The 12,136-nt window shown below is 43.1% G+C and overlaps 1 protein-coding gene across 1 annotated transcript in view; it reads left to right on the plus strand.

The window, feature by feature from the left end:
• Positions 1 to 226: 226 nt before the first annotated feature.
• The window catches only part of LOC124804804 (DNA topoisomerase 3-beta-1), a 122,255-nt gene continuing 110,345 nt past the window's right edge, over positions 227 to 12,136 (plus strand). Inside the window, exons 1-3 of the mRNA XM_047265142.1 lie at positions 227 to 418; positions 503 to 642; positions 9,532 to 9,729. Coding sequence (XP_047121098.1) covers positions 328 to 418; positions 503 to 642; positions 9,532 to 9,729 — 429 coding nt within the window. The 5' untranslated portion in view covers positions 227 to 327. The remainder of the gene's footprint in view (positions 419 to 502; positions 643 to 9,531; positions 9,730 to 12,136) is intronic.

Genomic DNA, 12,136 nt, shown 5'->3' on the forward strand with positions numbered 1-12,136 from the left:
CTATCCCGAGTACCGTACTTCGTTAGCAATATTTGCAAATGAATGATGTATTCCACAAACAACTTAATAGATTTTTGGGCGAATATATAAATGAAGTTACTACTTTCCATAACCAAAAAGCGAATTTTATTATAACATTCACTCTTCGATCATAGAGTCTCTATCATCGTTCCAGTCATCAACATTAATATTAACTCTGCTGAGAGCTACGAGTGGTAAACATGAACACTACCGGGTAACATCGTTGGTGCAAATGTAAACTGTGCAGCGTTGTGGAGGTGTGTGAAGTTTGTTTATGGTTAGGGGCACTACTGTAAATTAAAAAACATGAAAGTGGCGTTAATGGTAGCAGAAAAGCCTTCTTTGGCTGCGTCATTGGCGAGCATACTAAGTAATGGGAAAAGCAACTCTAGAAGAGGTCTGTATTTCTTCTTTCGATTACTGTTTTGCAGTCGCCTCCAGAACCCAAAAAAACAAGCGTGTGCTGTTTCCTTCTTTTCAGGATCAGAAGCGTGCGCAGTGCACGAGTGGACCGGGCAGTTTCAGAACGAGACCGTTCTTTTCCGAATGACATCCGTATGTGGCCACGTTATGACTTTGGACTTCTGTGGAAAGTACAATAACTGGGATCGAGTGGACCCGGTAATTTTGTTTCTGTTTCTTCTTATCCCCTTTTCACTCTGCAGCTATAGTTCCAACTGCGAGAAACATTTGACGACTGTTTTACAGAGCTTTTGTATCTTTACGATCTTAATAAACGGAACTGAACTGCTTAGAACAAGTCTCTGGGAAGTCAACTTGTGACAGACATCTGTTATTTATAATGGCAGTTAATAGCCCTGACCTCTATAAGTACGCATATATTGCAAAGTTATTAATCAGTGAACAAGAGACAGTTTTAGCATTAATAATCACTATTTAGAAGGGGCAACTACATTATATAGGAAGAGTTAGGCTCATATGTTCAGTAAACTGGATAAAGAGGCATTTGTGTTATACTTCAAGCAGGAACTTATAGCTTTTAACTCTGGTCAGAAGAATGTGGAGGAATGTTGCTCAAGTTCAGGAGAAAGGTGACCAAGCACTGTAGACAGGGTGTTTCAGGAGGAATGGTCAATATTCAGAGACGTGACAGAAACTATTATTTGAAGCAAAAAAAGTCTAGTAATCATGGACTCCAAAATGCATACCGTAAGACCTATGAGCATTTGTTCACCTTCTCTCCTACTGAACAGGTGCCCATAGCTCTTAAAGATGTGCATTTTATCATCCATGTTTTCTAGACAATTTTTTCTTCTTTTGGTTCATACTACCTTCTCCCAAAATATGAAAAGTAAAATGCTTGCGGTAGAAAATATTTGTTTCATAGACTCGAAGATCGAAGAAGTGTCCATAGCTCTTACAGTATACATTGTAGACCCACATTGACTAGATTTTTTTGCTTTGAATGTTCATTTCTGTCATATCCCTGAATACTTTCCATTCCTCCTGAGAGATACTGTTTGATATGTATCTAGTACATTACATGCAGACACTGTATAGAAATGGTTACATAATACAAGTAAAACAAATCAGAGGACTCTACATACAGACATGAAAAATCAAATGCATTTTGTTCTGAAAATTACAATGTGTGACACCCTCAAAAGCGAGCCTAGTAGAATGTTATTGAAAGACATCTCACAAAATCCGAAGAACAGTTAAGTTCATTGCAGTCAAATACTCATGTAATTTTTAACAGTCAGAACGGTTTGTAGTGTTACACAGTTTTCAATTGCAGATAGGTCCTTTGTCATCCATCATTGTGTGAGAACATGATGGAAGTCAGTATTTATGCCAGGCTCCTAGTGGATGACTTCTATTAAGAACCCAACATTGAGTTCCCACAAGTTGTGACTCAGCCAAGCTTCTAATAGGAGACCAGTAGCCTATAGATATTGAGTCCTCACTTGTAACAACATAGCATCTGCCAAGAGGTATCTGTCAGTTACTGAAAAACAGTTTTAGCCAGTAAAGAACTTGGGTCAGCATTTGACTGTAATAAACTTTACTGTTCAAAAGTAATGTGCTTACTGCTTCTCACTGCCAGTAACATGGCAAACATGAACAAACCGAAAGATATTGTTGCCATATGTAAAGGCTTTAAGTGGCAAGGTAGTTAGTGTTTAGGCATTCGTGAAAGAGGCAGGAAGTGACATTTAAGGTGGGAAAGCAGAAACAGGAATACTGAACTTCGTTTTAAGTGGTCCTATATGAAATCAGATGCAGGAGTAGGCCTACTGTCCCTCATCCACAACAACAAAGGAGACATATTTCCACTGATAATGTAATTATATGCAAACACCTACAAACGAAAGCACATTTTTGGATTCCTTGCCTCAATCAGCAAAAACAGAACTCTTATAGGATAGCTCTGTTGTTCATCTGTCTGTCCAATTGTTAAAGACTCTTTTTCTCAGGATGAGGTTGACATATCAAGTTGAAATTTATGTCACTTACAGAGCTCTACAGTCCCTTGGTGGTGCAATAAACTGAAGCTTCTAAGTCAATGCAATCAAAATATATGGTCATTTATGTCGCATGCCTTGAGACTCACAACTCCTTCATCAGAACCTACAGAGTACTTCCTGTTGGCCTAGAATAATGAAATTTGGCAAAAAGAAGGCTTTCACAGTACAACCAAAAGAAAAAAATTCAAAACTGTAAATTTGTAATTATATCACATCGCAGGTTTTTTTTTGTCATTTAGTGTTGGACTCTCTAGCTGTTCGTTTATCTGTTAAGACCCCTTTTTCTCAGGAACAGGTAGACATATCAAGTTGAAATTTATGCAACATTCTAAGATCTATAGGCCTTAGGTGGTTTAATAAATGTAAGCTTCTAAGTCATTGAAGCAAAAGCTACAGCCATTTAGGCCACATATTTTGATTCTTGCAACATCACTCATCCAAACATGTAGGGTACTTCCCATTGGCCTAGGATCATGAAATTTGGCAAGAAGCAAGGTTTCATACGACAACCAAAGGAAAAAATACAGGAACTGTAAATTTGTATTTATGTCACACAGAATTTTTTTTTTGTTATTTGTTATTCAACGCCAAACTTGAAGTTGAAACGATCAGTAGTTCTGCATTCAGGGTAACTGGGTTGCAATGGTGAAAGTCAAACATAAGGCAAGAAATAATGTTATTGTTCATACGACTCTTTATGAAAGTTATCCATCATCAGACATCCACGAGTGATTACTGCATGTAGATATGGCATTTCAAGTTGCATTTAAAACAAATATTCACAGAGTAGTCTGTGAGTGTTTGTTTCGTGTACAACTTGAAATGTCATGGCTGCTTGCCGTAATCACTTTTGGATATCTGTTGATGGACAAATTCCAAAACAAATCACATGAGCAATAAAGTCATTCCTTGCCTTATGTTTGACTTTTATCTTTGGGACCCAGTCGTTTTGACTGTAGAATACTGATTATTATAATAAGAATTGTCTGCCTCCTGCATGGTTTTAAATGTCACATTTATGTTACTGAATTAACCATTTTCAAAAATGTGACATGAGAATGTCTGGGACTGACATCTTGCCTCCCAGTGGGCTCACAACAGTTCAGTGAGTACATGCTTGGCTACCACAGGGTCTAGCCTTTGCAGCACTACTTTCTCTTTCTGTGCTGCAAACCTACACTTCAACTATCTCTTCTCTCCTCTGACTTTCCGTTGGATGGCCTGTTTGGTGCAGACGCTGCTTGGATTTGTTTCATGATTTTGGTCTTGATTTCCAGTTTTGCTCCCAGTGCAGTCTTTACCTTCTACTAATGATTATATGGTCACCATTATTGGGTTTCACCTAACGTCTTGTCCCAATTTTACAGAAGTGCGTGTTGTGCAGGGAAGGTCACCTGCTGTGGTGTATGCTCCGCCTCTCTGCCCTTCCTCCCTGGCACCATTCCTTCTTGTTGTTATAGTTCACCCAAAACCCTGCATGTCTGCAGAGATTTTGGTTGTCCGTTGCATGGAAAGATTCCTTGTGCCCCTGGCTCCATCTCTGTAAACTGAAAAGAGCTCCATCCCCCCCTGCTTCCCAGATTGCTCCATTCTTAAGCTTGAGTTGAAAGTCCAGGTGCATAAGACCTTGGACAAGCTCACATAACAAGAGGCCAGAAAAAAGTATGAGTGTTTTAATCCCTTACAGATGACAGTCTTATGCTACAGCTGCAACATCGTCGCCTTCACTGTCGATGGTGCCTTCCTCTATTGGGCCTCTTACAATGAGTCCTCAGATCCGCCCACTAATGCCACTGCCCCCCACCCCTCCCCTCGCTCCATCCTCCACCAGTAGGTTGGGGGACCTTTTGCACTTATACCCACTTCAGAAGCATTGGTTCCCCATCTGCCGGGGACACCAGTCTCCATTCCGCAGCTGGAGGCACCTCATCCTCCTCCAGCTTTTCTAGCTAGGAAGAAGTCACTTGGGACTATCCCTCCACGGTTGCTGCTGATCCACAGCCAGGTGCCACTCAGTGACTGAAGGAACCAAAGACTGTTGGCTGTCGGACTTCTCGTTCTTCCTCTATCCCTGAAAACAATTCAGGGACACCCCCTTCCCAGTTGTTGTCTTCGAAGGAGGAAGAGGGGAAGAAGGACACTCTGGTCCTCCAGTTGAATTGTAACAGATTTTTCCACACTTGGCCGAGCTACAGCAGCTTTTAAGTACTTACCCTGCACTGTGTATTGCCGTCCCAGAAATGTGGTTTGCAGCAGCTTGGATCCGAGCCCTTTGTGGCCGCCAAGGTTATTTTAAGAATCATACTAACTATGGTATCAGGTGGAGTTTGTATGTACGTTCTGGACTGTATATATAGTGACCTTGTGCCTTTTGATATATCTTTGGAGGCTGTGGCTGCTCAGGGCACATCTGTAATCTGCCTACCTCCCGATGATGTCATGTCCCAGGATGTACTGTCTGTATTACTTTCGCAGCTCCCCCATCCCTTTCCTAGTCTTAGATGACTTAATTGCTCATAACCCTTGTGGAGTTGGACACTGATCACTGGCCATGGTGAAGATATCAAAACCCTCCTGAGACAGCTCAATCTTTGCCTCTTGAGCTCTGGTGCCCCCACACACTTCAGTGTGGCACACACAACTCATTCGGCTATTGATTCTCCTTTTGCAGCCGTGGTCTTCTGCCATCTGTCTACTGGAGATTCCACAAAGACCTGTAAGGTAGTGACCACTTCCTGATCTTCCTGTCCTTCCCTCAGTGTTGCTTGCCCAGTTGGGTTCTCCGTAATGCTGACTGGATGGGTTCACCTCTGCTGTCGCCCTTAGCTCTTCACCGCAAGGCAGTATCGATGCAGCTCTTCAGTATAGAATGACAGCCATTCAAGCTGTCCCCTCTTCCTTGGGATCCCGGAGATCACTGCGGCCATTAGAGATTGTAGGCGGGCTCTGACACCAGAAGCAGGACCCTTCACTGTAGCACCTCATTGCCTTTAAATGGCTCTGTGCCACTGTCCGCTACCTCATAAAACGACAAAAGCAAGAATCCTGGGAACTGTATGTTTCCATCATTGGGTCACGTACCTCTCCATCACAGGTGTGGACAAACATGAGACGTCTCTGTGGCTTTCAGTTTCCTGCAGGTGTACCAAGTATTTCCTTAGCTGGAGCTGTTTATACTGATTGAGAAGCAGTTGCCAAACACTTTTCTGAGCATTATGCTCACTTATCTGTGTCTGATAACTACAACCCCACCTTTCGGGTCATAAAATAGTGGGTGGAGGGAATTTGCTTATCTTTTACTACCTGTTACCTGGAGCCATAATATACTCCATTTGGTGAATGAGTACACTCCAGTGCCTCAGCCCATTGCCAGATGTGGCCCGAGGGCCAGACCGTATGCACAACCAAATGCTGAAACATCTCTCAGTGGATTGTCAGTGTCATGTCTTTGCCCTCTTTAACCGTACCTGGAATGAGGGTGAGTTCCCATTTCAGTGGCGAGAAGTGCAATAGTTCTGGTACTGAAAGCGGGTAAGAATGCCCCGGAGATGGACAGTTATTGCACAGTCAGTCTTACCAACGTTCCCTGTAATGTATGATGAATAAGTGGCTGTGTTGGCTCCTTGAGTCTTGGGGCCTTTTAGCTGCCTCTTAGGGAGGTACTCACAAACGTTGCCCCACTGCTGATAATTTGTTTCACTTGGCGTCCACTATCCTTTGCATATTGTCAGCATGTCGTTGTTGTCTTTTTCAACCTCCAGAAGGCTTATGACATGACATGGCGTCACCACATCCTTTCTACATTTCATGAGTGGTGTCTCTGGGATCCACTCCTGATTTTTGTCAATCAATGTTCTAGGTTCAAGCGGATGCTTCATTCAGTACCTCTCATATTCAAGAGAATGGGATCCTGCAGGGCTCTGTACTGAGTGTCCCTCTCTTTCTGGCGGTCATCAATGGTCTAGCTGTGGCTGTGGGGTCTTTGGTATCATTCTCCTTATATGCTGGCGATTTTTGCTTTTATTATTGTCCCTCCAGTATGGGTGTTGCTGAGCATTGCCTACAGGACGCCATATGAAAGGCACAGCCATGGGCTCTCACCCATGGCTTTCCGTTTTCAGCCGCCAAAGACTCATGAACTTCCGTCACCGTCATACTGCCCACCCACACCCCGAGCTTTATTTAGCTGATAAATCACTTCTTGTAGTTGAGATGCACCGCTTTTTGGGACTAGTCTTCAATTCCTGGTTGACATGACTTCCCCACCTTCGCCAACTTAAATGAAAGTGCTGGCGCACCTTAATACATTTTGCTGCCTCAGTAACACTAGCTGAAGTGCATACTTCTCTACCCTTTTGTGGCTCTACAAAGCTTGCAATGGTTCAGCATCACCCTCAGCATTGTGGATACTGGACTCTATCCATCATTGTGGGGTCTGACTTGTTACAGGAGCCTTCTGAACTAGCCCTCTGAACAGCCAGCTAGACAAGGCTGGAGTCCCTCCATTACCTACCAGGCACTTACAGCAGCTGCTGAATTATGCTACATGCATAAGTAGCTTCCCTGAACAACCCAACAACTGTATCCTTTTACCTGGAAGGGAACTCCACCTCCCACAACAGCAACCCAGAACTGTGTTTACAATTGGTGCACAACTACAGTGTCTCTGTTCGGAACTGAAACTTCCTCCACTGTCACCTCTGGTCAGGGAGACATTGCGTCTGCCCCATGGCTTGTGCCTCAACCTTGGCTTTGACTCAAAATATTCTTTGGTCCAGAAGATTCCACTGACCCCATGATTTTTCACCACCTGTTATTGGCTGCCCTTGAGACATAACGGTTCAGAAGTGGTATTCACCGATGGGTCAGCAGTTGATGGATGAACAGGCTTTGCATACACACATGCATGGCCCAGTGAACTCCACCCTCTGCCTCACATGGCTGCAGTGTCTTCACTGTTGAATTGATGGCCATTATACTAGCCCTGCTGCAGAACATTCCATTCCTCGCACTTCCTCTTTACCATGCAATGCAAATCGCGCACGGACACGTGCTCTCTGGGTTTTTAAACATTATCCTATGATGGCAAACTTCATTCATTATAAACAGATGCATGCAAAGTGTCGTAGCATTCTTCAGGATAGCAAAAGAGCTAGCTGCATTTCACTCACTATTCTTTTAACAATTCCATCCTTTCCTCTGTTGTGTGGGCCAACCTCCGACAGCTCTCTGGGACCAAGATCCATTCCCCAATTTCCAGCCTGACAGTAGCGGACAATGTTATCATGGACCCTATTGCTATCTGCAACACCTTGGGCCATCATTTTTTGGAAGTTTCAAGCTCTTCCCACTATCACCCTGCCTTCCTCCATCGGAAATGAGTGGAGGCTGCTCGGGTGATACCCTTCCCTTCTCTGAATCATGAGCGCTACAATGCCACATTTACTATGAGAGAGCTAGATCATGCTCTTAGTTCATCACGATCCTCTGCCCTAGGGCCAAATGCCATCCACATTCAGATGTTGCAGCACCTTTCTCTTGCAGGCAAACATATTCTGCTTAACACATACAACCGCATCTGGGCAGAGGGCACATTTCACGGACACTGGCATAAAGCCACTGCCATACCCATACCTAAGCCTGGTAAGGACAAAAACCTCCCTTCTAGATACTGCCCCAACTCTCTTACCAGCTGCGTTTGCAAGGTTATGCAACGTATGATTCATGCCCCACTGGTATGGTGGCTCAAGTCTTGCAATTTACTGACGAAAACACAGTGTGGATTTCGAGTGTGGCATTCTGCAGTTGACCATCTCGCTACTTTGTTCACCATGTCATGAATGGTTTTCTGTGGAATCACAGACTGTGGCCGTGTTTTTTGATTTAGAGAAGGCCTGCAACATCTGCTGGAGAACTGGTATTTTCCATACACTTTACACATGGGGCTTCTGTGGCTGCCTGCCTGCCCTGTTTCCTTCAGGAATTTTTAAAATATCAAGTTTTCTGCCTTGTTGGACATCTTTATCTAGGAAAACGGTGTGCCTCAGGGTTCTGTCCAGAGTGTCGTCCTCTTTGCCATCACCATTAACCCTATAATGGCCTGTCTTCCACCGGGCGTCTCCGGCTGCCTTCTTGTTGATGATTTTGCCATCTATTGCAGTTCTCCATGGACCTGTCTCATGGTGCGGCATCTTCAACAATGTCTTGATCGTCTTTACTCCTGGAGCATTGACAATAGCTTTCGCTTTTCCACTGACAAAACCATCTGTATGGATTTCTGGCAACACAAGTGGTTTTTCCCACCATTATTATGTCTTGGGCCTGTTGCCCTTCCATTCATTGAAACTACAAAAATCCTGGGGTTCATGCTTGATAGGAAATTCTCTTGGTCCTCCCATGTGTCTTACCTGGCAGCCCACTGTATGCGGTCTCTCAATGTCCTATGTGTCCTCAGTGGTACTTCCTGGGGTGCCGATCGAACCACCCTCCTCCATTTGTACTGGTCCCTTGTCCGTTCGAAACTCGACTATGGGTGCTTTGTTTATGCGTCTGCACTCCATCCATCTTACGGTGTCTCAACACTATCCACCATCATGACAACTGTTTGGCCACGGGCACCTTTTACACTAGCACGGTTGAGAGCCTGTGTGCTGAAGCTGCTGAACTACCACTGTCTTAATGCCATGACTTTCTCCTCAGCGGGTATGCATGCCATTTGTCTGACATTCGTGGCCACCCATCCTATGCCTCCTTCTTTGACGATTCCTCTGATCATCAGTATGGGGTGCATAGAAAACTCATTGTATTTTTAGTTTTAAACCTTATTCATCTCATTATTTCTTTATTATTATTATTATTATTATTATTATTATTTATTATGCTTTGTACATCATACACATAGTATTTAATTTTCCAGCATGCATATGTTATTTATGATTCCCCTATGTTTTATAATTACGAAACCAAAAACTTGTATTGATATTTTTTTAAAGTATGGAATCATTTAGTTACTGATTTGCAGGTTGAGTTATTTTCATGCCCTACTGAGAAGAAAGAAGCAACACCAAAATTAAAGATGCCAGCATTTCTGGCACATGAAGCTAAGGGATGTGACTACCTCATCTTGTGGCTAGATTGTGATAAAGAAGGTGAAAATATATGTTTTGAAGTGATTTCAGCTGTGCAGAACTCAATGAAAAGAAGTATTCATAATCCTGATGTAAGTATGATATTTTACACTTTCTTACACATTAAGAATTTGCAAATAAAATAGCTCACAAATATGTGTGTCATGTTTGGGTAAATATCAGAATGAAGTTTTCTGTGCAACATGTAAATCTACTCTATCTTAATTGTTTCCTAAATGATGAGATATGTGTATAGTGGGAAATCACAGTAGTCCCTCTTTCTTCTTCTTCCTCCTCCTTTTTTTAGGCCTAGGATAGTGGGATTCTTTGCCATAGAAACTTCAAACCTGTCATAATTGTTTTTGGCAGCTTGACTGTTTAGCTGTAAGAATTGAACCCTGTAGAACAACACTTTTTTTGTTTTCTCCTTCCGGTTACGTAAATCAACAGATCTGATTATGTGGCCAATATGGGGACAAACAATCCACACATTCCCTGTTATTCTATTTTCACTGTTAAATTCATACATCTGATTTTTATCATAGTTTAAGTATTTGTGGTAAGGTATTACAGCACATTCTCCAGATTTGCTAGTTACTATTTTGTTAGTGCACACCCTTTGCTAAAGTGATTTCCTCTGGCAAAACCTAACAAAAGACTTTGTCCAGAAATCAAAACAGATTGAATAGTATTTGTAAAAGCTTAATTTTGTTCTAAGGCCATTTATGCCTTTATCTTCTGAACAAATTATTCTATGAAAATCAAGTAGTTTTGAGATAACACATTTGTAACACATTCTGTGCAACCGCCAGAGTTGTAATTTCTTGGTTTTTAGTATCTATTTGATCACAACACTCAAAATTAGGTTTGGCAACATGAGGAATACTCGTAAGACCTATTTGGAACAGGGAGATGACACATGTAGCCAACCAGTATCCATACTCCTAATTGTTACTCTGACCTGTGAACCACAGAACATCAGCACCTGGTATTAATAGTAGGACCGAGTGCACCAAACCAAAGCTACAAAAGTTAATGATAGGAGGATATATGCCATTTATGTCAGTTGATTTGATGATTAGCAGCAAATGGTGTTATTTAGGGAAAAAATGGATTTTTAACCACTCATAAAACCACAGAAATACTTTATGTGGACGAGACTAACAGGAAAGTGAGCAAACCTATCAGGAAACTACAATGTAGTGTAATTTACTAATAAAGTATTGGTGCAGTTGGGTGCTCTTCACTTGCTCAGATGTATAAGTGCTGAAGACTGTGAAAGATATAAATATTTATTTTTCATGTCCTGGTCCTGTGCTTTCTAAGTGCTCGTGCTCTTTGCAGAGGTGTTAATTGACGAAAGATTTCAGTAGCAAATCTTCATCTGACTCTGGGAATAAAATTTGTAGAAATCTTTGGAACAAAGAGATGGCAAACTGGCAGAAGGAGGTTCTCTGATGACAAGCATGCTTTTATTGATTAAGACATATTTTCCCAATGATACAATAAATGAACAATCGAAGAAAGCTCTTATAATGCATAGAAATGTAGTTAACTCATAACAGAAAATGTGTCTGTTGTAACTACGTAGTACATGAGACTGGTCCAGTGTAACCCAAATATGGCTTTATTCATGAAGCACTCAACTAAAAGGGAATACGGACTCCTGTGAATCTCCATGTAACAATACGCAGTACATTGATGTGAATGGCACTCTGGAAAGACACACGAGAGAGGCCAGCTAGCACGCGCGCGCACACTTACACAACCACACACACACTAGTTGTGGGATGTAACACACCTTTGCCTTGTGCTTGGACACCCAGGCAACGGAGGAGATGCCGGCATTCTGGCGAGAGACAAATTAATCAGGTCTGGAGTGACAGCAGTCAGTGCTGATGGAGGGACAGGATAATGTGCTGGTTGGGCACCAGAGCATACGGTCGGAATGTGTGGGGACACGGGCTCATCTGAGGGCAGTGGGCCCGTGTGGTGCCTGATGACAGCACCAGAGCGGAGGATACCATCACCGTCTCAACATCGTGATCAGCAGGGAGGTCCCAGTATGGGGGCAGTGTGGCTGGATACTGGTGACAATGGCTGATTTAATGAGGGAAGGGGGATAGTGGAGGTGGCCCATCTGGAACACCAGGCCTTAGCAATGGACCCGAGGCCAGAGATGGACCGGCACTGAGTGCTGGGAGGCTGGAACTCATATACGCCACATTTAGAGAAGACAGCCAATTGGATGAGGCAGTGATGGGCTTGAGGTGGAGGGTAGTGGGTCGGGCTGTGGCAACGGGGGCCACACACATGAACTAGTGGTTTCTGGCAGCAATATGGGTGCAGCTGATCCAGGTGGCATGCCGCCAGCCCGTTGGCCATACAGATGTCACACAGACGGCTTCCCCAGCAGCAAACGACAGTAGCCAGTATCGGCTGGCGACCAAACCCTTGCTTCCACACCACCAATCCCAGTGTGAAGCAGCCGTACGAACC

Source organism: Schistocerca piceifrons, chromosome 7, assembly GCF_021461385.2.
Source record: "Schistocerca piceifrons isolate TAMUIC-IGC-003096 chromosome 7, iqSchPice1.1, whole genome shotgun sequence".
Classification (NCBI taxonomy): Eukaryota; Metazoa; Arthropoda; class Insecta; order Orthoptera; family Acrididae; genus Schistocerca; species Schistocerca piceifrons.